This window comes from Ursus americanus, chromosome 23 (assembly GCF_024610735.1).
Source record: "Ursus americanus isolate L20-20 chromosome 23, mUrsAme1.1.p, whole genome shotgun sequence".
Taxonomy (NCBI): Eukaryota; Metazoa; Chordata; class Mammalia; order Carnivora; family Ursidae; genus Ursus; species Ursus americanus.
This window is the reverse complement of record NC_142149.1, coordinates 40,629,178-40,650,327: the sequence shown is the minus strand read 5'-3', so window position 1 is coordinate 40,650,327 and position 21,150 is coordinate 40,629,178. Positions and strand designations below refer to the sequence as shown.

General features: G+C 48.9%; 2 protein-coding genes and 1 non-coding gene across 5 annotated transcripts; 2 read left to right on the top strand and 1 right to left on the bottom strand.

Annotated features, from left to right (window-relative positions):
• The first annotated feature begins 497 nt into the window (after nt 1–497).
• Nucleotides 498–4,189, top strand: ALDOC (aldolase, fructose-bisphosphate C). 2 transcript variants are annotated; one of them, XM_045773600.2, is made up of 10 exons: nt 503–636; nt 1,223–1,276; nt 1,711–1,832; nt 1,920–2,131; nt 2,289–2,343; nt 2,436–2,596; nt 2,719–2,802; nt 3,036–3,210; nt 3,341–3,540; nt 3,690–4,189. In XM_045773600.2, exons 3-10 carry the CDS (start codon nt 1,721–1,723, stop codon nt 3,783–3,785), a joined length of 1,095 nt encoding a protein of 364 aa, XP_045629556.1. In that variant the 5' UTR covers nt 503–636; nt 1,223–1,276; nt 1,711–1,720; the 3' UTR covers nt 3,786–4,189. The 2 variants fall into 2 exon arrangements, with proteins under 2 accessions (XP_045629555.1, XP_045629556.1); XM_045773599.2 differs by lacking the exon at nt 1,223–1,276 and having other exon boundaries at nt 498–636.
• A 2,233-nt stretch (nt 4,190–6,422) lies between these two features.
• On the top strand, nt 6,423–20,910 carry PIGS (phosphatidylinositol glycan anchor biosynthesis class S). Of its 2 annotated transcripts, none has more exons than XM_045773355.1 (12): nt 6,423–6,480; nt 6,761–6,900; nt 6,986–7,097; nt 12,464–12,553; nt 12,837–12,928; nt 14,771–14,978; nt 15,244–15,386; nt 16,125–16,239; nt 17,415–17,560; nt 18,128–18,228; nt 19,249–19,459; nt 19,970–20,910. In XM_045773355.1, the coding sequence occupies exons 1-12, from the start codon at nt 6,447–6,449 to the stop codon at nt 20,084–20,086; spliced, it is 1,509 nt and encodes a 502-aa protein (XP_045629311.1). In that variant the 5' UTR covers nt 6,423–6,446; the 3' UTR covers nt 20,087–20,910. The 2 variants fall into 2 exon arrangements, with proteins under 2 accessions (XP_045629311.1, XP_045629310.1); XM_045773354.1 differs by having other exon boundaries at nt 19,811–20,910.
• LOC123777222 (small nucleolar RNA SNORA1) lies at nt 10,553–10,687 on the bottom strand. Its single transcript, XR_006775612.1, has one exon. It is a non-coding gene; the product is annotated as a small nucleolar RNA SNORA1 (small nucleolar RNA).
• Nucleotides 20,911–21,150: the final 240 nt, after the last annotated feature.

The window sequence follows — 21,150 nt, the reverse complement described above, 5'->3', positions numbered from 1 at the left end:
CCGCTCTTGCTTCCTCAAATACTCTGGGCACTGGACTGCTTGTTCCCTGGCTCTTAGCCTGGGGGTAGGACAGACAAGGATTCATTCTCTTACCTTCTCCATCCCCCTCTAGGCTAGGTCCTGGTAAATAAGGGGGTAAAGACAGAGAAATTCAGTTCCTACTTCCTGCCCCAGACTGCCACATTTTGTTGGTGCCTCTGTCTCTTTACCCCACCAGTTGTGACTGTTTAGGTGACTCTCCTTCACCAGACCAGGCTCTGTGCCCAACATCCAGCCCGGTGGTAAAGGCAATTGTGGCAGAAAGGAGGGCAAGGCCATTTCTTGCCTCCGGGGCCCCTGGTGGTAGGGCTCCAAGAGGTGGGAGGGGGACAACAGCCTCCAAGAACCTGGCCGGGTAGTCACTCCACCTCGTCGCCCCGCCTCAGTGGGCGTGGCTCGGCTGAGGCACCAGTCCGGGGAGGGGGCGTGGCCAGGGCGGGGATGTGCCCGCCCCTCGGGGGAGTCACGTAGCTCTGCAGCATCCGCAGCCTCATTTACAGGACCCTGAGCTACAGCCACAGCTGTTGCCGACCTGAATCCGCGCTGTTCCCGTGGCTGCTGCCGCCGGTAACTCACTGCGCACCTCGCTGCACACAGGTGAGGCCTCGGGCGAGGCGGGAGCTGCTCAGCATCTCCCCTTCCTCTCCCTAACTCTTCCATCACATCCTTGCCCTGCTCCGAGGGTCCTTGGATGTGCCTTCTTAGCTCTCTTCTTAATCTTCTCTTGTTTCTGTCCACTTGGAAACCCTGTGATTCAGCCTCTCCCACAGTACCCCTTCCTCTTAGCTCTCACACCCGGACCTCAGCTTCTCTAATCCCAAGTCTTCCTCTGCCTACTGGATTTTTCCTGGGGGTCAGCCTCTACCGCCCAGCCCATTTTCATTTTAGCCTGCTCCCTCTCTTAGGCTAAGTTCCCTGTCCAGTTGTTTTGCCTACTCTGTCCCCCCCATTTAGGTCTTTCCCCTGGCTAGTTAGCCTGTCTCTCTGTCACCTCCCTCCAGGTCTCCCTGCTCCTTCCTCCCTTTCTCAGGCCCTCTACTCACTCCTTGCAGCTCTGATCCTCTGGTCCCATCTGGCTGCAAAGGCAGCCAGGTTTGGGGTATGGGAAAGAAGAGGTTACAGAAGCCTATGGCAGTTATTTGCACCACTCCTGCTCCCCATTTGTCCCCCACTTTTCCTCCAGAAGCTGAGGGAAGAGGGGTGATAGGTACTTCTGCCTCATTCTGAAGCCTTGGAAGTAAGTACACTTTCCCTAGGGGCCCTGCTGAAGATGATAAAATGGAAGTTGGAAAGGCCAGGGCTTATGCCCTACCTGAAGGGGCCAAATTCAGTGAAAGAAGGACTGGATCTTTGGGCAGGAGTTTCACAAGAAGACCTGTAGCTTCAGAGCTGCTCACCTCCCCACCCCCACCCTGCATCTTTCCCCAGGGCTGGGAAGGGTGCCCACCAGGGACAAAAGGAGATGCGGGAACTGGGGCCCTAAGCCTGCTAGCTGTCAGAGGGATTGGTGCCACTGTGTTGCCCAGGACCCATGCCAAGGACTCCTGCCTTGTTCCTAGCTCCATGCTTGTTGGGAGGTGGGGGGAGACCATTTGGCCCATATGGCCAGGAGAGGAAACAGGGGAGGTAGTAGGTCGGGTCCAGCTTTTATATCTTTTCTCTATTCCACAGAGCTGTCACCATGCCTCACTCGTACCCAGCCCTTTCTGCTGAGCAGAAAAAGGAGTTGTCTGACATTGCCCTCCGGATTGTGGCCCCAGGCAAAGGCATTCTGGCCGCAGATGAGTCTGTAGGTAGGTGGGGGCCTGTGGCTATGTTGGGTAGAGGTGGCCAGAGAGCCCTGGGGATGAGCTTGCTACCCCTCTTTTGTTTGCCCCCAGGCAGCATGGCCAAGCGGCTGAGCCAAATTGGAGTGGAGAACACAGAGGAAAACCGCCGGTTATACCGCCAGGTCCTGTTCAGTGCTGATGACCGTGTGAAGAAGTGCATCGGAGGTGTCATCTTCTTCCATGAGACACTCTACCAGAAAGATGATGATGGTGTTCCCTTCGTTCGTACTATTCAGGATAAAGGCATTGTCGTGGGCATCAAGGTGCAGCCACTGGCCCTCGATGGGGGCCGAACATGGAAATAGATGTGTGTGTGTGTGTGTGTGTGTGTGTGTGTGTGTGTGTGTGTGTGTGAGAGAGAGAGAGGTGACAAGGGGAATCCTGCCTGGGTTCAGCCCTCTGCCTCTGTTTTCCCTACAGGTTGACAAGGGTGTAGTGCCTCTAGCGGGGACTGATGGAGAAACCACCACTCAAGGTACAGGATGGGTGGGTGAAGACCACAGGGTTGTTGGATGGTTGTTGCTGGCAAAGAGGGGCAGAGTGATGAGGCTGGCACTATGCCTGCAGGGCTGGATGGGCTCTCGGAACGCTGTGCCCAATACAAGAAGGATGGTGCCGACTTTGCCAAGTGGCGTTGCGTGCTGAAAATCAGTGAGCGCACACCCTCAGCACTTGCCATTCTGGAGAATGCCAACGTGCTGGCCCGCTATGCCAGCATCTGCCAGCAGGTGTGTGCATGTTTGTGTGAGGGGGTCAGATGGGTGCCCTGTGCCTAGTGGGGAGAGGGTTACGAGGGGTTTCTCCCCTCCTACTTAGTGCCCCTCCCAAGCTACTCTGCTCTTACCTACAGAATGGCATCGTGCCTATTGTGGAACCTGAAATCCTGCCAGATGGAGACCATGACCTCAAACGTTGTCAGTATGTTACGGAGAAGGTGAGTCCAAACTTAGGCACAGACACATCCTGCAAGGACAGCTTCATGGGGGAGCGTATTCCCCATAGTCCCTGGCTCAGATGCAGGCACTTTCCCCAAGCACTCTTTACACTGTCCCAGAACACACCTGTGAGTTTTAGCCTGTGCTGACCCTCACAGTCATGCCCACCTTTCCCTAAAAAGGTGCACTGAGCAGAGGCCCTGAACCTTAGTAAACCTCCTCTGATCGCCAGGTCTTGGCTGCTGTGTACAAGGCCCTGAGTGACCATCACGTGTACCTGGAGGGGACCCTGCTGAAGCCCAACATGGTGACCCCTGGCCATGCCTGTCCCATTAAATATAGCCCAGAGGAGATTGCCATGGCAACTGTCACTGCCCTGCGTCGCACTGTGCCCCCAGCTGTCCCAGGTACTACCCTGCTTCCTAACTTGCTCCTGTCCCTAAGACCCATTCTCAGGGTCTTATGGCCTTCATGTGTCCCGTACCCTGGAAAAATAGGGAGTTGCCCAATCAGTTTGTCTTCTCTTCTCTACCCTAGGAGTGACTTTCCTGTCTGGGGGTCAGAGTGAAGAGGAAGCATCGCTCAACCTCAATGCTATCAACCGCTGCCCCCTTCCTCGGCCCTGGGCCCTCACCTTCTCCTATGGGCGTGCCCTTCAGGCCTCTGCCCTCAATGCCTGGAGAGGACAACAAGACAATGCTGGGGCTGCCACTGAGGAGTTCATCAAGCGGGCTGAGGTCGGGAGCTAGAGGTGGTGGTTGTGGGACAGGGATATAGCTAGGCAGGAGGGCAGCGCCCAGAGACTATAGCCTGGGCAGGGTTTGGCACCTGTGGGCGGCGTCAGCCCACTTACTCCACCTCCCTCCCACCCCCCACCCTTCTGCAGGTGAACGGGCTTGCGGCCCAGGGCAAGTATGAAGGCAGCGGAGAAGATGGTGGAGCAGCAGCACAGTCCCTCTACATTGCCAACCATGCCTACTGAGTATACATTCTGCACCACAGCCCTTGGCCTGGCCGCCTGCACCCTGTTGCGCCTATAGTTATGCCAGGGCCAAATAGCCATGCAGAGCAGAGATGCCTCCATCCAGCACTGAGTCATCTTCCCTTCCTTGTCCTTCCCTCCCCTCTCCCATTGCTGCACCTGGGACCATTGGATGGGAGGATAGGGCACTCCTTGTGACTGAGGGCAGGAGAAGTTGCTAGAAGTCAGAGCAGGACGCCTGGGTTTCCCCCTGCCTCCGCCAGCCCCCACAATTTCCCCATGATGTGGTAGCTTCTCCTTGGGCTTTCCTTGCCTTCCCTGTCTCCTGGGATCAGAGATTAGGACACCAGACATGACTCATGCCTTGGGTACATACCACATAGCAAATAAATGGTAGCAAAACATGCTACTTTGTCTGTCTGTTTTACACCTCAAATTCCCACCTCAGTTTCTGATTTCTACTGACTGTCTCTGGGCCCTCTGCCTGTGAAGGTGGGAGGGTAGGTTTTGAGTTTTACTGGGCTTTAAGTTTATGGGGGAGGGGCACACCCAGTCACCATTCCCAGCTCAGGCTCTTGCTGGTGATGTCCAAGGCTGGAGTGTGGACAGTGTGGAGGGCAGCAGGTCCTTCAGGGACTGCCACCTCAGAGGCATTAGGTTGCAGCTGAAGGATGGAGTAAGACAAGACTTGTGCCATTCCTGAAGGCAGCTTTTGCACAGAGCCCAAAACTGGGATAAGGGGATGGGAGTCTCTCACTTCTCTGTGTTGAACCCTGCCGGGGCTTGACACATTCTGCTGGGGGTCCACACCCGGGGGTGGGCACTGCAGGAGCAGTACCTGGGCTCCTGCCCAACATGGAAAAGCCCCAAGGCTCAGGACTGCCAGACGGAGCAGGGTATCTAAGAGGTTGCCAGGGGCTATTGCCCATTCCCATTTGGGGTAGATGAGGGCACAGAGAAAGATGATTTGAGGGTCTGGACAAGGGTAGACCTGGTGAGGTTGTGTGCTAAACTTTGACCACTTGGCTGGGGCGTGGGGTACACCAAACACCTGGGTCTGTGAAGGGATGAAACGATGAGAGAACCTGCTAGGTGTGTTCTGTGTGAACTGGGGAGGCCATGCTCTGTGGAAAGTGCTCCACCCAGCTAATTATTGCAATATGGGATTATAGGCCCAGTATGACCTGCCCTTAAATTAACAAAAAGAGGTAACACTTACATAATACTTTCTTTTTCAAAGATTTATTCATTTGAGAGAGGGAGAGAGTGCTTGGGCAGGGTAAGGGACAGAGGGAGAGGGAGAGAGAATCTCAAGCAGGCTCCCTGCTAAGTGTGGAGCCCAATACAGGGCTCTATCCCACAACCCTGAGATGCCTGAGCTGAAACCAAGAGTCTGATGCTGAACTGACTGAGCCACACAGGCGCCCCTGTAGCACTTACTATAAGTTCCTGGCAGGCCAGGCCCTATTCTAACCACTCTCCATTTACTAACTTATGTACTACAACACTGTATAAAGTAGATATTATTACTATCCCTATTATAATATGAGGAAACAGGCACTGAGAGGTTAATTAAATTCTCAAGATCGCTGAGGTGAAATGATGAAGTCAGGATTTAAACCTAAGTGATGAGGGTCCAGAGTCTGTGCTTATAAATCTTCAAAAATTTTAAGTGAAGTATTCAGACTTTACAAGTTGGAAATGAATTCAAATGAATTTAAAAAATACTGAATGAGCCAAATATGCTAAAAAGGTTCTACTAGCTTGCCACCTCCATATTTGAGGCTTGAGAAGAGAGTGTCCAGAGGAGGAGCTCTATGATACGGATAAACAGTGATGTGATAGGGTGCTTTCTGTGCCAGGCTCTTTACATGAATGACCTTATTTTATTTTATTATTTTATTTTATTTTATTTTATTTTATATTATTTTATTTTATTTTATTTTATTTTATTTAAGGTTTTGTTTATTTGAGAGAAAGAAAGAGAGCACGAGCAGGGGGTAGGGAGGAGGAGCAGAGGAAGAGGGAGAAGCAGATTCCCCGCTCAACAGGGAGCCGGATGTGGGGCTCTATCCCAGGACCCCGGCATCATGACCTGAGCCGAAAGCAGATGCTTAGCCAACCGAGACACCCAGGCGCCCCTATTTTATTTTTTCAAGTAATCTCTACACCCAAGGTGGGGCTCGAGTTTACGACCCCTAGATCAAGGCTCCCGCGCTCTACGGAGTGGGCAAGCCAGGTGCCCCTAAATGAGCTCATTTTAGTAAATGTCTCCATTTTCCAGATGAGAAAACTGAGACTTAGAGTTGCCTGTGGTCGCCCAACTAGTATTTATACGCCTGCAGAGTTTACACTCTTAATCCCTGGGGCTAGGAATGTGTTCTACAAGGAAGCGGCGGACTAACGAAGTCTTCGAGCAACACAGAAACCCACGAACCTCCTCGATTGCTCTTGGTGGGGGAGTAAACTCCTTTCGTACTGGCGGACAGGCTCCTTACGGACCCCGCCCACCCTCGACCTTTTTTTCTCCCCGCGCACCTGGAGTGCCGCTCGCGATTGGCTGCGACCGCTGCCGTGGTCCCGCCCCCTTCTTGAGGGTTTCCGATTGGGGGCGGCTTGCGTAGCTCCGCCCCTCGGCGCCTAGAGCAACCGGAAGCAAGCATGGCGGCCCCTGGAGCCGCTGCTACAGACCTAGGTGCGGTGGCATTCTGGCGGGGCCCGAGGCTAGTGTATTGAGAGGGAGGAATGCGGGCTTTGGGGATTGTGGTGTGCCAGAGGTCCCGCGGACTGGGGGTCGGGGGGTCGTTTCAGACAAGATCCCTTCGTACTGGGGCGCGGTCCCCTCGCACAGGGATTCCTATAAACGCGGGCGGAGAGCCTCTGAGTGCCAGTTGCTGGGGCTCCTCCGCGTTAGGGGTGGGGCGGGCACCTAAACCCACTTGCAGCGCCTCAGGTTGGTACCTCCATACCCCCAGAGGTGGTCCGAGGCAAGCGGGCCGCTCTCTTCTTCGCTGCGGTGGCCATCCTGCTGGGGTTGCCGCTTTGGTGGAAGACCACGGAGACCTACCGGGCCCCGTTGCCTTACTCCCAGATCAGTGGGCTGAATGCTCTGCAGGTGAGACCTCGGTGGGAGAAGGCCAGGGGACAGCCCGCTGGCAAGGTGGAGACTCAGCTGATGGCCCCGATGCTCTTTCTCCTAGCTGCGCCTCACGGTGCCTGTCACCGTCGTGTTTACCCGAGAATCAGTGCCATTGGACGACCAGGAGAAGCTGCCCTTTACCGTTGTGCACGAGAGAGAGATCCCTCTGAAATGTGAGTTCCTGGGGAGTCAGGGCTGCGTTTCTGGTCTGAGCTCAGTCCAGAGATGTGTTAGGTAGGAGGAGCCTGGGTGTCCCTTAAAGGTAGTTAAAAATTTATTAAAAGCTCTCTCTGAATGAACAGTGTGGTTGGTTAGAAGAAAAACAACTTTATTTTATTTTTTTTTAAAGATTTTATTTATTTATTCGACAGAGATAGAGACAGCCAGCGAGAGAGGGAACACAAGCAGGGGGAGTGGGAGAGGAAGAAGCAGGCTCATAGCGGAGGAGCCTGATGTGGGGCTCGATCCCAGAACGCCGGGATCACACCCTGAGCCCAAGGCAGACGCTTAACCGCTGTGCCACCCAGGCGCCCCAGAAAAACAACTTTAAATTCAGTGTTCACCGTTAAGGCGACAGTTTTATTCATAAAACAGTTACATTATCTGATGAGAAGCAATTAATGCTCATTAGGGGATAGGAGAGGAAGTGGGATGTAGTGGAAAGGACACAGGGTTTGGAATCAAGTTGAAGTTGTATACAGGCCTTATTAAATTTAACATGAAATACTTTACTTTTAGGTACTTTCAGTACCAGGAATTTTGGGGTGAATGAGGAATTGATAATGGTTTCAAGAAATTCATAGTCCAGTAGGGGAGGAAGACGCTTAGATAAAGAAATCACAGTGAAAGTATGTAAGAAACTGAGATTGCTCTAAAGAAAAAGCCTTTAACCATCTGGGAGGAAAGAAAGACAGAGAAGGTTTTGATGATGTCATTTTTATGCTGGATTTTTAAAGGATGTGAAGGAATTCAGGTTAAATGGGGGAAGGGAGGAAGGGAACAGCATGAACCAGTAATAGTAATCACTAATCACTGATACTGATTGTTCATTATATGCCAGAAACTAGGTGAAGCACTTTACGTGTGTTGCCTCATTTAGTCCTCTCTTCATTATGATTTCCATTCTATAAATGAAAAAACAGACTTAAGAGATTTTAATTTGTTCAGGATCACACAGTTAGCGAGTAAGAGGTGGAACTGGGATTTAAGTCCAGGCCTGACTGATTCCAGTGTTTTGGCTTTTAACCGACAAACTCTATTGCCTCCTGTGTAAAAGCATGGAGGGGTGAATCAGCATGTTGGGGGATCTGTGAGCAGTTTTACTTTTCTGGAGTGTGAAGTGAAAGTTTGGGAGTGACTTCATGTGTAAGTTGAGTCCAGACCGAGACGCGCCTGTATGCCATTTACTTTCTAGCTTTTTAACCTTGGCCACACACATTTTTTTAAAAAATCATATTTCAGGGAGCCTGGGTGGCTCAGTCAGTTAAGCATCTGCCTTTGGCTCAGGCTCAGGTCATGATCCCAGGGTCCTGGGATCGAGCCCCACATCGGGCTCCCTGCTCAGCGGGGAGCCTGCTTCTCCTCCTCCCGCTCCCCCTGCTTGTGCTCTCTCTGTCAAATAAATAAAATCTTTAAAAAATCATATTTCATGGGGCCCCTGGGTGGCTTAGGTGGTTAAGCATCTGACTCTGTATCTCAGCTCAGATCTTGATCTCACAGTTGTGAGTTTAGCCCCGTGTTGGACTCTACACTAGGCAGGGAGCCTACATTAAAAAAAAAAAAAAATCATATTTCATACAGTTCAACCTAATGTAAACACACATAATTTTGGTTTCTCAAAACAAGAATGGATCATACCTCACATGTTCACAACTTGATTGTTGTCAATTTGTCATGGGTTTCTTTGTATTTAGTGACGTGGTATTCAGTAATATGGACATATTGTGGGGGTAGTATAGTGGAGTGGCTAAGAGTATGGAATTTCGTGTAAGAGAGCTGGATTAAAGCCTTGGTTCTGCTGCTTACTTATGTGAATTTGGGTGAGGTTGTTAACCTCTCATTTGTTAAATAGGAATAGTAATAGGTTTGTTCGTTTATTCAATAAATATTTATTGAGTGTCTATGTCAGATACTGTTGTATTTGCTGGAGATACAGCAAACAGAATACACAAAATACAGTGAACAAAATAGACAAAAAAGAGGAGAAGAGACAGTTAAGAAGATAAATTAAATGTATGTTAGATGGGAGGGCACCTGGCTGGCTCAGACAGTGGAGTATGACTCTTAATCTTGGGGTTATGGGTTCGAACTCTCAGGTTGGATGTAGAGATTACTTAAAATAAAATCTTAAATAAATAAATGTATGTATGTATGTTAGATGGTGACAGGAGAAAAAGAGTTCAGGACAGGGGGATAGGGTGGTTTTCTTGGGGGATAAGGAGATCATTGCTGTTTCAGAAAGGGTGGCCAGGGAAGGCATCATTTGAAAACAGGACTTCCAAGTAAAGACCTAAAAGAGATAAAGGAGTAAATTGTGTAGATATCTGGGAGAAGAGCCTTTTGGCAAAGTGATAAGCAAGTATAAGGTCCTGAGGTAGGATCAGAAGTGGTGCCTTTGCAGAACAGTGAGAATCCCATTGTGGTGAGAGAGAGGTGAATGAGGGAAAGAGTAAGAGGAAATAAGACCAGAGTGGTGAAAGGGGGCTAGGCTCACATACAGCTTTTATTTTGGGTGAGAAGGGAAGCCATTGAAGGATTTTTGTTTTGTTTTGTTTCGTTTTTTATTTTTTTTATTTTTTATTTATTTATTTTTTTAAAAGATTTTATTTATTTATTTAACAGAGAGAGAGAGACAGCCAGCGAGAGAGGGAACACAAGCAGGGGGAGTGGGAGAGGAAGAAGCAGGCTCCCAGCGGAAGAGCCCGACGTGGGGCTCGATCCCAGAACTCCGGGATCACGCCCTGAGCCGAAGGCAGACGCTTAACGACTGAGCCACTCAGGCGCCCCTGTTTTGTTTCATTTTTTAAAAGATTTTATTTTTAAGTAATCTCTACACCCAATGTGCGGTTGGAACTCACAAACCCAAGGTCAAGAGTTGCGTGCCTTACTGACCGAGCCAGCCAAGCGCCCTTTATTTTGATTTTTTAAACATAACTTCCATGTCACATCTAACCAAATTAGCAATAATTCTTTAATATCGGTTAATTTCTAGTCTATATTCAGATTTTCCCAGTCATCTCAAAGGTTTCTTTTTTAAGTCAATGAATTTTTATCTATGGAATTTTACTTGTGATTGCTTCCACTAAGGATCACCGTAGTTCTCCAAAGTCAGAATCATAATCTTCAAAATAACCGTTTTAAAAAGAACTTTTGTTCAATGCACAGTTGTCACTGTCAGTCTAGTTCTTTCTGTTGGGTGGCTTTGATCTCTGCTTGAATATGGACATACTTCAAAAATGCCCCACATGTAGTCTCTGGGATCCAATTTCTTTTCTTTAGGGCCCTAGAAGTCAACTTGTTGGAAGTACATTGATTGCTATTTTGGCAAATGATCTAAAATTATTATTCCTCAATTGTTCTACTGTTGGAAAGTCTTGTTACTTCCACTCTACTCCATGAGCCTAGTGGAAAATGTTACGGGTCTGATTGTCACCACTGCAATAAACTTGCCGTGCTGGCAGCATATCCTGTGTCTCAGTGTAGCCACATTAACGATTTCTGGACACCATGAATGATAGTGCCCATTTCCTTCCAGAACGAGGCTTTTCAGAGGGGTCCTTTTACAGCTGGCTTACTCCAGTCAGGATCAATACATCGCATTTTGTTATATCTCTTTTGTCCTTTTTATTACATGGTCAGCTCCCCCTATACCATCCCGATACACTTCTTTGATTTGTTGGAGAAAGCAAGTCATTTGTTTTATGGAACATCTCACATTCTGGATTTGACAGATTGCTTCCTCCTAGTTTCACTTAAGTTATTCGTCTATTATCCATATTTAAAAAAAAACTGGTAGTTAGAGCCGGAGATTAAAATCAGGTTCACTTGTTTAGGTATGTTGTGGCAAACTTCCTGTTGTATCAGGAAGTATATAACGACTGGTTTCATTTTAGGTGATTCAAAGGTGATTTCGCGAAGTCAAATAATGTCAGCTCGATGTCTGTATTTTAGTTCCCTGTCAACCTGTCACCTGATGGTTTTAGCAGCCATCGATGCTGGCGTCCATTTCATTAGTGGTTGCAAATTGGCAATTTTTAAATTCTATAATTTCTCCTGTGTATATGATCTGGAATTCTTCTGTAACGAAGAACTTCCCCAATAAATTTTAGGTTCATCTTCTCAAGTTCCAGGGGGGCAAAAAAATCCCTTTGGGATTGCTTTACAGGTATAGATTAATTTGGGGAGAACTGACATCCTTAGAATATTTAGTCTTTCCATCTAAGAACTTTGTATGCTTTTCCCATTTTATTCAGATCTTCTTTTATGTCCTTCAGTGAAGTAGTCCCGGGTGGTTTTAATATAGTTTTATACATTTCTTCATGGGTATTTTTATGTTCTTTATTATTATGGTGATTGAGATTTTAAAAAATACTTGCTTTTCAAATTGTATATCGCTGGTATTTATCAGAAAGCTACTGATTCTTGCGTATATCTAGTCATTGTATTGAATTGTTACTAGTTCTAATAGTTTTCCTGTTGGTTCTCTTTGATTTTCTTAGAAAATAATTTTGCTACTTTTAACAAGTGGCCGCTTTGTTTTTCTTTAAATATTCATGTTTCATGTCTCTTTCTTCACTTATTACATTGATCAGGAACTTCAGAAAGAACAATGCTGAATAACAGAGAAGATAGCAGGCATCCTCGTTTTACTACTAATTTTATTTTTTTAAAGATTTTATTTATTTATTTATGTATTTATTTATTTAGATATTTATTTATTTGTTTTGGGGGGAGAGAGAGCGCATGCACACGAGCAGGGGGAGGAGCAGAGGGAGAGGGACAAGCAGACTCCCCAGACTCTCCACTGAGTATGGAGCCTGATGCAGGGCTCGATCCCACGACCCTAGGATCATGACCTGAGCCGAAATCAAGAGTCGCATGCTTAACTGACTGAGCCACCAGGTGCCCCTTATTACTGATTTTAATGGAACTACATTTAGTGTTTTGTCATTAAGTGTGCATCTTATCTTTATCAAGAACATTCGTTGAATTTAACTATCTTGAGGCATGTATTGAAGTGATCATTATGGTTTTTCTCCTTTCAGCTAGTACTAGAATGCATATTGTGATAGATTTCCCTTTGGGAGGGTACTTCAGGTTGACCATGGGGTGTACACCGGCAGAGGCAAGAGGTGAAAGAGGTGGGGTGTGGGATTTGATATCATCCGTGTAGAAATCATTAGAACTGGCTGCAGCTTCTTAGTCTTTATTTGCCAACAATATTCTTGCTGTCCTGAGACACCGGACAGCCTGAGGTCTGGGAAGGTGGACAGAGGTCTGTACTTAATCTTCTTATCTTGCTTCTTCCTTTTTCTCTCAGACAAAATGAAAATCAAATGCCGTTTCCAGAAGGCCTATCGGAGGGCTCTGAAGCACGAGGAGGAGGCCCTGTCACTGGGCAGTGTGCAAGGTACCAGAAGGGACGATCATTATAGTTTAACACGAAGCCCTCTTTTTCTCTTCCGATCTCTAAGTGTGTATTTTCCATACCTTGTCTTAACGTCAGAATCTCTCTGGGAAAGCTGGGAATGAGATACCGTGTGTTTCAGCCTGGGCCAGCGGGGGCCGAGCCTGGCCACAGTGTCAGCCAGGTGTGAGTGGGAGGTGGCGCCGTGGCTTAGGCCCTCTGTGGAGGCCAGAGGGAAAGGGAATGGTGTTTTTGCTTCTGGTGCACCTCCCGCTCTTGTTCCCAGAGGCAGAAACCATGTTAGCTGAGCCGCAGGAGGAAGCGGAGGGCTCCCTGACTGTGTACGTGATCTCTGAAAACTCCTCACTTCTGCCCCAGGTAGGGTGAGCAGAGAGGCTGCAGCTTTGCCTTATTCCGTCAGCTCGTTCTCTCCTAGGTCACCTCCTTCTTGAGGTAGTGCTCCCCATTGCTTGCGTTTGCTACAGAAAACTCTTTAACTCGTTTTTTTTTAAAGAATGCAGATAGGAAAAAAAAATAGAATGCAAATAGGGATATTTCTTCATTGACTCTGGGCCTTTCTAAAGCCAGGAGTTATATACAGCTCAAGCTCCGATGACCATTTAAAGTGGAAAAAAAAATCAGGATGAAAAAAAGAAGCTGGTTTTTTTTTTTTTAAGATTTTATTTATTTATTCGACAGAGATAGAGACAGCCAGCGAGAGAGGGAACACAAGCAGGGGGAGTGGGAGAGGAAGAAGCAGGCTCACAGCGGAGGAGCCTGATGTGGGGCTCGATCCCAGAATGCCGGGATCACGCCCTGAGCCGAAGGCAGACGCTTAACCGCTGTGCCACCCAGGCGCCCCTGGTTTTTTTTTTTTTTTAAGATTTTATTTTATTATTTATTTGACAGAGATAGAGACAGCCAGTGAGAGAGGGAACACAAGCAGGGGGAGTGGGAGAGGAAGAAGCAGGCTCATAGCAGAGGAGCCTGATGTGGGGCTCGATCCCATAATGCCGGGATCACGCCCTGAGCCGAAGGCAGACGCCCAACTGCTGTGCCACCCAGGCGCCCCCAAGAAGCTGTTTTGAATGGGCTCTGGTGGTAATACGGGCGACACATTGACCTTTCCACTTGATGAGCAAGAGGGTCGGTGGGAGCTATGCATGTACCGTTTTCTTTTACAATTTATGATGAAATACGTAATTCTTATAAAAAGATGAAAGAAAATTTTAATGAACATCCATGTACCCAACCCCACCTCGCAAACTACAGTCTAGCAATGTAGCTGAACCCCACGCATCTCCATGGTTCTGCCCCGCTCCCTTTTGGCCCAGGGTGACCATGTTTTGGTGTGTGTCATTTTCTTACTTTTCTTTCAAGTTTTATCACTTGTGTTGTATCTCAGTAAACAACATACTCAATTTTACAAACTTTTGAACTTTATATTAATACACCGCGTGTTCTTCTGCAACTTCCGTTTCGTTCCACATTTATGTTTGAGAGAATCATCTCTGTAATCAACGTGCGGTTGAGTCTAATATGTTCATTTTTTTTTTAAGATTTTATTTATTTATTTGACAGAGATAGAGACAGCCAGTGAGAGAGGGAACACAGCAGGGGGAGTGGGAGAGGAAGAAGCAGGCTCATAGCGGAGGAGCCTGACGTGGGGCTCGATCCCAGAACGCCAGGATCACGCCCTGAGCCGAAGGCAGACGCTTAACCGCTGAGCCACCCAGGCGCCCCTAATATGTTCATTTTTAATATGTTTCGTTATAGAAACATATCACAATTTATCCATCCTGTTGCTGATGGTCAGTTCAATTGTCTCTGGTTTTTGACTCTTAGAAATAATGCTGCTGTGAGCATTCCTGGGCTTGCCTCTTGGCCACATGTTGTCTACTTATATCAAACTTTCCAGGTGTTTGTTTATTCCACTGTCCTTGTTCAGCATGGCATCCCCTAGTTTCTAGCCCGTGAAGATTTAGATAATGCCTGGGACTTACGTCTGCTGGGAAGGCAAAGGAAACGGAAATGAATGAAAATATTCATGCACACCGATCGGTCAGAGGTGCTGAGATAGGAGTTCACTATGAATCTAAAGGGAGGGGTGGGCCTGTTGGTCAGTGGCCAAAAGCCAGCTTCTCTGAGCCCGGAGCCAGTGTGCTCTTCTGCTTTCTTCCCTGCGCCCTGGGCATTCTGTCTCCTGCTGGCCTCTCATAGGACACGATGAGCTACATCGGGCCTGAGAGGACAGCAGTCGTGCGAGGGTTCACGCACCGGGAGGCCTTTAACATCGTCGGCCGCCGCGTAATCCAAGTAGCGCAGGCCATGTCTTTGACTGAGGACGTGCTCGCTGCGGCCCTGGCTGACCACCTTCCGGAGGACAAGTGGAGCTCTGATAAGAGGCGGCCTCTCAAGTCCAGCTTGGGTAGGGTGACGGGACGTTGCTGTAAGAAGGGACAGGGAAATGAATGATGGGGAGGCAATGGGGCAGGAGGGGAATCTGCGTGCGGACTCTTTACTCCTTTCTTCTGTGGTTTCACCTTTTTAGTTAAAGCACTCAGTGTTCCTCATCCCGGTTTTATCCTCCCTTGGGTTACATGGTAGCCGTCAACCCCATTCCAGAGGAGAAACAAGTTCAACGCAGCCGGGGGTACGGCTGCTTCTGGCTTCCCTGACTCCTGTTTCTCTAGGCTATGAGATCACCTTCAGTTTACTCAACCCGGACCCCAAGTCCCATGATGTCCACTGGGACATCGAGGGGGCCGTCCGGCGCTATGTGCAGCCCTTCCTGAGTGCCCTCAGTGCTGCGGGCAACTTCTCTGTGGACTCTCAGGTGAGCCTGGGAGCAAGCCGAGGAGCCCCTTCCCTGGCTGCACCGTCCTTTTTGGAGGCCATCTGTATTTAGTGTTTTCACGTGGAGTCTCTTCTTCCAGCTCTTAGAGCTTGCTGATGTGCTAGGAATTGCCTGTGTGTGTATATGACTCCAGGGTCTGCTTTTTCTGCATGGTGTCCAGCTCAGGGACTTTTGTCGAGGTTTGTTAAAAAATGACCTTCCTTATGGCCTCCTTTAGAACTGTATTCACTCAGCCGTGCCATCCTTAAGGAATTTATTTTAAAAATAAAACTTCCTGAAATATGTTAATGTAGTAACAGTAAAGATGGAAAGAATGTAGCTTCCTACGTGTGAGGAATGTATCACACAGTGTCCTTTTAGGGAAGACGTGGGAGACATTTTTATCAGGTCTTGCTAGTGGGAGTACTTCTGAATAACTGACTTGAGTTGATTTTGTGGACACTGAATTATGCTATTCTTGTTTCCCTCTTTGTTTAGGCTCTTAGAAAGCCTGGTAAAAAAGTGTGGTTTCAAAGCATGTATTTAGTGTATTAACTTTACCCTTGGCTTTGTTATTTTTTTTTCCTACACCTATTTTCTCTCAGCTCTGATTTTGTCTCTTATATTTTGCCCTGTCCTAATTATATCTTTTTAAGGCACTTCAAATCCTTTTTGGGACAAAGTGGAGTTTGAATCAATACACAAGGAGAAATAATGTTCTCCTTCTTGGCTTTACAGATTCTTTACTACACAGTGTTGGGGGTAAACCCCCGCTTTGACCCAGCTTCCTCCAGCTACTACTTGGCCGCGCACAGCCTCCCGCATGTCATCAACCCAGTGGAGTCCCGGCTGGGTGAGCTGAGGATGAGGGTCTATCTGCCAGGCTGGGGAGGGACCCTGAAGGCTCAGCATAGGATTGGAGGCTGGTCGTATATAGTCATGGTTCCCAGGTTGAGTGGTCTGAGGGCATCAAGGAAGTGCTGGGCATTTAGGCTCCTTGTTCATGAGACTCATGAAACTCATATGCAAAAACATTTATTAAACATGACTCCCAGTGCTTTTTATAAAGAAATGGATAGGCTGCTTCTCCCTCCGTGCAAGCCATCCAGGATCTGGTCACGCATGTAGGAAAGATAACAGCAAAAGTACACGCAGGCAGAATTTGGATGGACAGTTCTGATTGAGTTTTTTGTTTTGTTTTGTTTTTTTCTGATTGAGGTTTGAAGCTGGGATTCCAGTTTTTCATTTTGAGGGTGGTACGTCTGCAGAATAGATGACCACAAGCTGTAATACAGGCAAACCAAAGTTAGTGTATCACTGGTTGTGGGATTTCAGATAGTAAGGCTAGGCCAGTGTGGACCACGATAATGGGAGGGACTGCAGGTGATACCTGCCTCCTTCCCTCCATCCCTCCCTCCCTCCCTCCTTCCTTCCCCTTCCTCCCTCCAGCATTGCTGAGTACGGAGATAGGAGGGCATTCCAGGCAAGGGAAACTCTGGGCTTAGATGTAGAAGAGGCAGAATGGATAGGCATTCAGGAAGCTCAGAGAAGCTTAGTGTCGCTGAATTGTGAAGGAGTGACCGAGATGGGCTGGTGCCAGATCGTAAGGACCATGGTAAGTAGCTTGAGCTTTTACCTGTGTGAATGGCTAGCTGTTGAAGGATTAAGACGGAATTGACATGAGGTCATATTTATACTTATGTCTAAAATGGGTTATAGTTATATGGGTGTGATGTGGCAATGCCCACGAGGGTGGTTTTAAGACAGTCATGGGGGGCCTGTTAGAAGAGGGGAGATTCCAGGGGCCTTTGGGGGGCTAAGGACTCTACCTGTATATGGCACCTGTTGGGAGAATGTTCAGAGGAGGTTCTTGACCACAGAAACCCAGGACTGGAGGATATCCCGGTGATTATCAGCTAGGGAAAATGACACCCAGAGCGAGTGACCAGAAAGTTGGAGGCGGACCTGGAACTGAGATCTAGATCCAGCAGGTTTGGTATTCTGACTTCCCTTCTCTTTGTACTGCAGGATCCAGCGCGGCCTCCCTTTACCCTGTGCTCAACTTTCTGCTCTATGTACCTGAGCTTGCCCACTCCCCGCTGTACATTCAGGACAAGGACGGGGCTCCAGTGGCTACCAACGCCTTCCACAGTCCTCGCTGGGGTGGCATTATGGTAATGGTCATAGAGCCTCAGCTTTGGGGACAGACAGATGTTCCCTGAGACTGTTCCTTCTGTTGTTCCTCTAGTGTCCTCCACGGCCCAGCCGGTGGGAGGGGCAGCACCAAGGAGGTGAGGGTGCTGTGAGCTCGTCCCCTCCTCTGTTGGCCCGGCAGCTTCTTATTTCTGTCAGTGTTTTCTGTAATACAACCCTTTTGCATGTAGCGGTTTGCACTTACTGAGCACTTGTCTGTGTGTACATCCTTGATCTTGGCCCTGTCCGTGGGAGTCTTGCAAGGCTGGGAACTTTGCTTCGCCCATTAGACTGGGAGTTGCTCATAGGTAGGAACTCAAAGTGGAATAAAAAATATTTCTTACAGGACTTTTGAGGGGATAATGGAGATAATTTATGAAAAGCTCCTAATAAATATTCAAAAAAGTATTAGCTATACCATCAGGTTCGTAATTGCTAAAAACCTTTCTAAAAAGGTCTTCTCTTTCTCTCCCGGCCTCCAGAGTGTCTAGGGCAGAGCCGTGAAGGGCCCTGGTGTGGTCTTGAGGCAACCTCATTTCCCCCTGCAGGTCTACAATGTGGACTCCAAAGCCTACAATGCCTCGGAGCTGCCGGTGAGGGTTGAGGTGGACATGGTGCGAGTGATGGAGGTGTTCCTGGCTCAGTTGCGGTGAGGTCCTGGCTGATGCGCCTGGGGGCGTGGCCACTGAGTCTGACCCCAGTCTCCTGAGCCCCCAGTCTCCTGAGCTGACTAGAATGAAACTCACCCGCAGGGATACCTCAGCTGTGCCTAGAGCCCCAGGGAAACCATGAAAGGTTTCTAAGGATCACCTTGTCCTTCTTCTAAGAAGGAGTAGTTGCTGACAAAAACTTTTAAGAAAAACAGACTCCTGAATGTCAGGTCCCTGGGGTGTGATTAGGGGTGCTTAAGAAAATAGCTACTAATTCGTATGCTAACTGGTATGGTGATAGTGGCTGCCTGATGCCCTGTGCTGAGGATTCTAGGGCTGTGCCTGGGGTCATCAGGAAAGAGGATTCTGATTGATTAGCAATGTCTGCCCTGGGTGCAGGATTAGAGAGGTACAACACACGTGCTTATCAGAAGTGGTGCTGGATTGGGGCGCCTGGGTGGCTCAGTTGGTTGGGTGGCTGACTCTTGGTTTTGGCTCAGGTCATGATCTCTGGGTTGTGGGATCGAGCGCCACATTAGGCTCCATGCTCAGCACAGAGTTTGCTTGTCTCTCTTTCTCTGCTCCTCCCCTGCTTGCTTACACATGCGCACTCTCTCTCTTTCTTAAATAGATAAAAAAACAAAAACAAACAAAAAAAAAGAAGTGGTCCTGGATCATGCCTTAACTAAAGGCTCAGTGGTCCCATTTGTCCAAAGAGAGGGTAGGCAGGGTGAGGGGATTAAACTAGGTTGGCATTACCAGAAATCTTTTAGCCATGGGACCTTTTTTCAAACAAGGTCTTGGAAATCTGATCCAGAAACAGGTGAAAGCAAAAACACTGGTTAAAATGGGGCTTGAGGCTCTGTTTCGCTGAGTGTTGCCACTCATCCCCACCCCAGGCCCTGAGGCAGTTCCCTATGACTTCTGTGCTTCTGGGTAAGATTGAAAATCTTAGTCATTATTCTAGGAATCTTAGCCATCTTCTACTCTCAGCCTTCCTTACTTCACTCTTCCTACAGGCTGCTCTTTGGAATTGCTCAGCCCCAGATGCCTCTGAAAAGCCTGTTTTCAGGGCCCAAGAGTGAAGGGCTAACGACCTGGGAGCTCGACCGGCTGCTCTGGGCTCGGTCAGTGGAGAACGTGGCCACAGCCACCACCACTCTCACTTCTCTGGCCCAGCTTCTGGGCAAGATCAGCAACATTGTCATCAAGGACGATGTGGCATCTGAGGTGAGCGGGCAGGGGATGGATTCTGTGGTGTGACCAGAGTGGCCAGCAAGGGCCAGGGTGTGGTGAAGCCAGAGAGCCAGTTGAGGCCCAGGGTGTGTGTGGGCATGCCATCCTTGAGTGCCCCAGGCTTCCTCTAGGGGGCAGGGCCAGGTCCCCAGCAGGACGCCAGATGGGGTGTGAAGTTTTAAGCGGGCACACACAAAAATAAACTGTAGCCCTTTTATACTGGCCTCCATATCCTGGGCAAACTCCAGGCAACGAGATGGAAGACACAGTAAGACCCACGCCCCCTCCCACCCCAGCACCTCAGTGGTGCCTGGGACTTACTGGTAAGCCCCCGGCCCTTCCTAGGTGTACAGGGCTGTCGCGGCCGTCCAGAAGGCGGCAGAGGAGTTGGCCTCTGGGCGCCTGGCCTCTGCCTTCATCGCCAGCCAGGCAGCTGTGACGTCCTCGGAGCGCGCCTTTTTTGATCCCTCGCTCCTCCACCTCCTGTATTTCCCTGATGACCAGAAGTTCGCCATCTATATCCCGCTCTTCCTGCCTATGGCTGTGCCCATCCTCCTGTCCCTGGTCAAGATCTTCCTGGAAACCCGCAAGTCCTGGAAAAAGCCTGAGAAGATAGACTGAGCAGGACAGCATCTCAGTAAGAAGCCCTCCGTTCTGGCCTGAGTGGGAGGTGTTAGATTGAGAGGCACATAAATGGGGCCTGCCGTGAAGGACTCAGCTCCAGTAACCAAAGTACAACACTCCAAGCAGGGTTCATCTTCCCTTCCCTTCCCATTCCTCTAGCTCAGGTTCCCCCCACCACCTTTGTGTCCTCCCTCTCCCCCTCCGGCCAGAAGACGCATCATTTGGGTCTCCTTACCTGGCTTAAACTTGAAGGCCCTTACCTGTCTCCCCCCAGGGCAGGGGCAGTTTGCTGTGCTTCTGTCCTGTTCCTCGAAGTCCTCTTGCACTCAGAGGGAGCATTAGGGGAAAGCCCTGGGTTAGATTCTAGCCCCCTCCCCTCCACGCTTCTCTCTAACCCCTCAGGGAGAGTCCTAGCACTGCTCTCATGGAAGGGGCCAGGTCAGCCTCTGGGGCCTTCTCCCTTCCTCCCCTCCCTCCTGGCTGGCTGTGCCTGTTGGGTAAAGCCTGATGCTGTGCGTGTGGCTGAGTTTCCCTTCACCCTTTTATAGCAGTAGTGTGGTGCAGTGGGGAAGGTTCCAGATTTGGGATCAAGCATGCCTGAATTCAGACCCTTGTTTCGGTACCTTCTGTACTTATCATCTGGGGAGCATTGAATAAGCCGCTTAATCTCCCTGAGCCTCAGTTTTTAATTTGTTCAAATAGCACTAATGATACCTCCCTTACAAGGTGGTTATGAGGATTAAATGTGATAAGCATATCAAAGTTATCTGGCATATTTTAGGCTCTCAATAAACATTGGTTGAATGTGAATTGTAATGATACCACGTGTGAGCATAGCGTTCATTCTTCAGTTGTGTCCAAGTAATGGTTTCCTGCTATCTGTCCTGGGCTCACAGGCCCACCTTGCTTCAACCTGGCCAAGTCTCTACAGGGAGGCCCTGCCTCCCTGCCCTGGAGCGCCCTGTGGTGGCCAGACGCCTAGGCTGTTGTCCTTCAGCATGTCCAGGGTTGCCCAACAAAGCTATCAGCATCTACTTCTGCCTTTTTCACAGGGGTTTTGG

Excerpts from the sequence above, each read along its gene's own strand:
- ALDOC (XM_045773599.2), top strand. The coding sequence starts at position 1,721 with ATGCCTCACTCGTACCCAGCCCTTTCTGCTGAGCAGAAAAAGGAGTTG. Across the intron at positions 2,344-2,435 it reads TGGAGAAACCACCACTCAAG|GGCTGGATGGGCTCTCGGAA; the intron begins GTACAGGATGGG and ends CTATGCCTGCAG. Across the intron at positions 3,541-3,689 it reads AGTTCATCAAGCGGGCTGAG|GTGAACGGGCTTGCGGCCCA; the intron begins GTCGGGAGCTAG and ends ACCCTTCTGCAG.
- PIGS (XM_045773354.1), top strand. The coding sequence starts at position 6,447 with ATGGCGGCCCCTGGAGCCGCTGCTACAGACCTAG. Across the intron at positions 12,554-12,836 it reads GTCACTGGGCAGTGTGCAAG|AGGCAGAAACCATGTTAGCT; the intron begins GTACCAGAAGGG and ends TCTTGTTCCCAG. Across the intron at positions 18,229-19,248 it reads GTGTTCCTGGCTCAGTTGCG|GCTGCTCTTTGGAATTGCTC; the intron begins GTGAGGTCCTGG and ends CTCTTCCTACAG.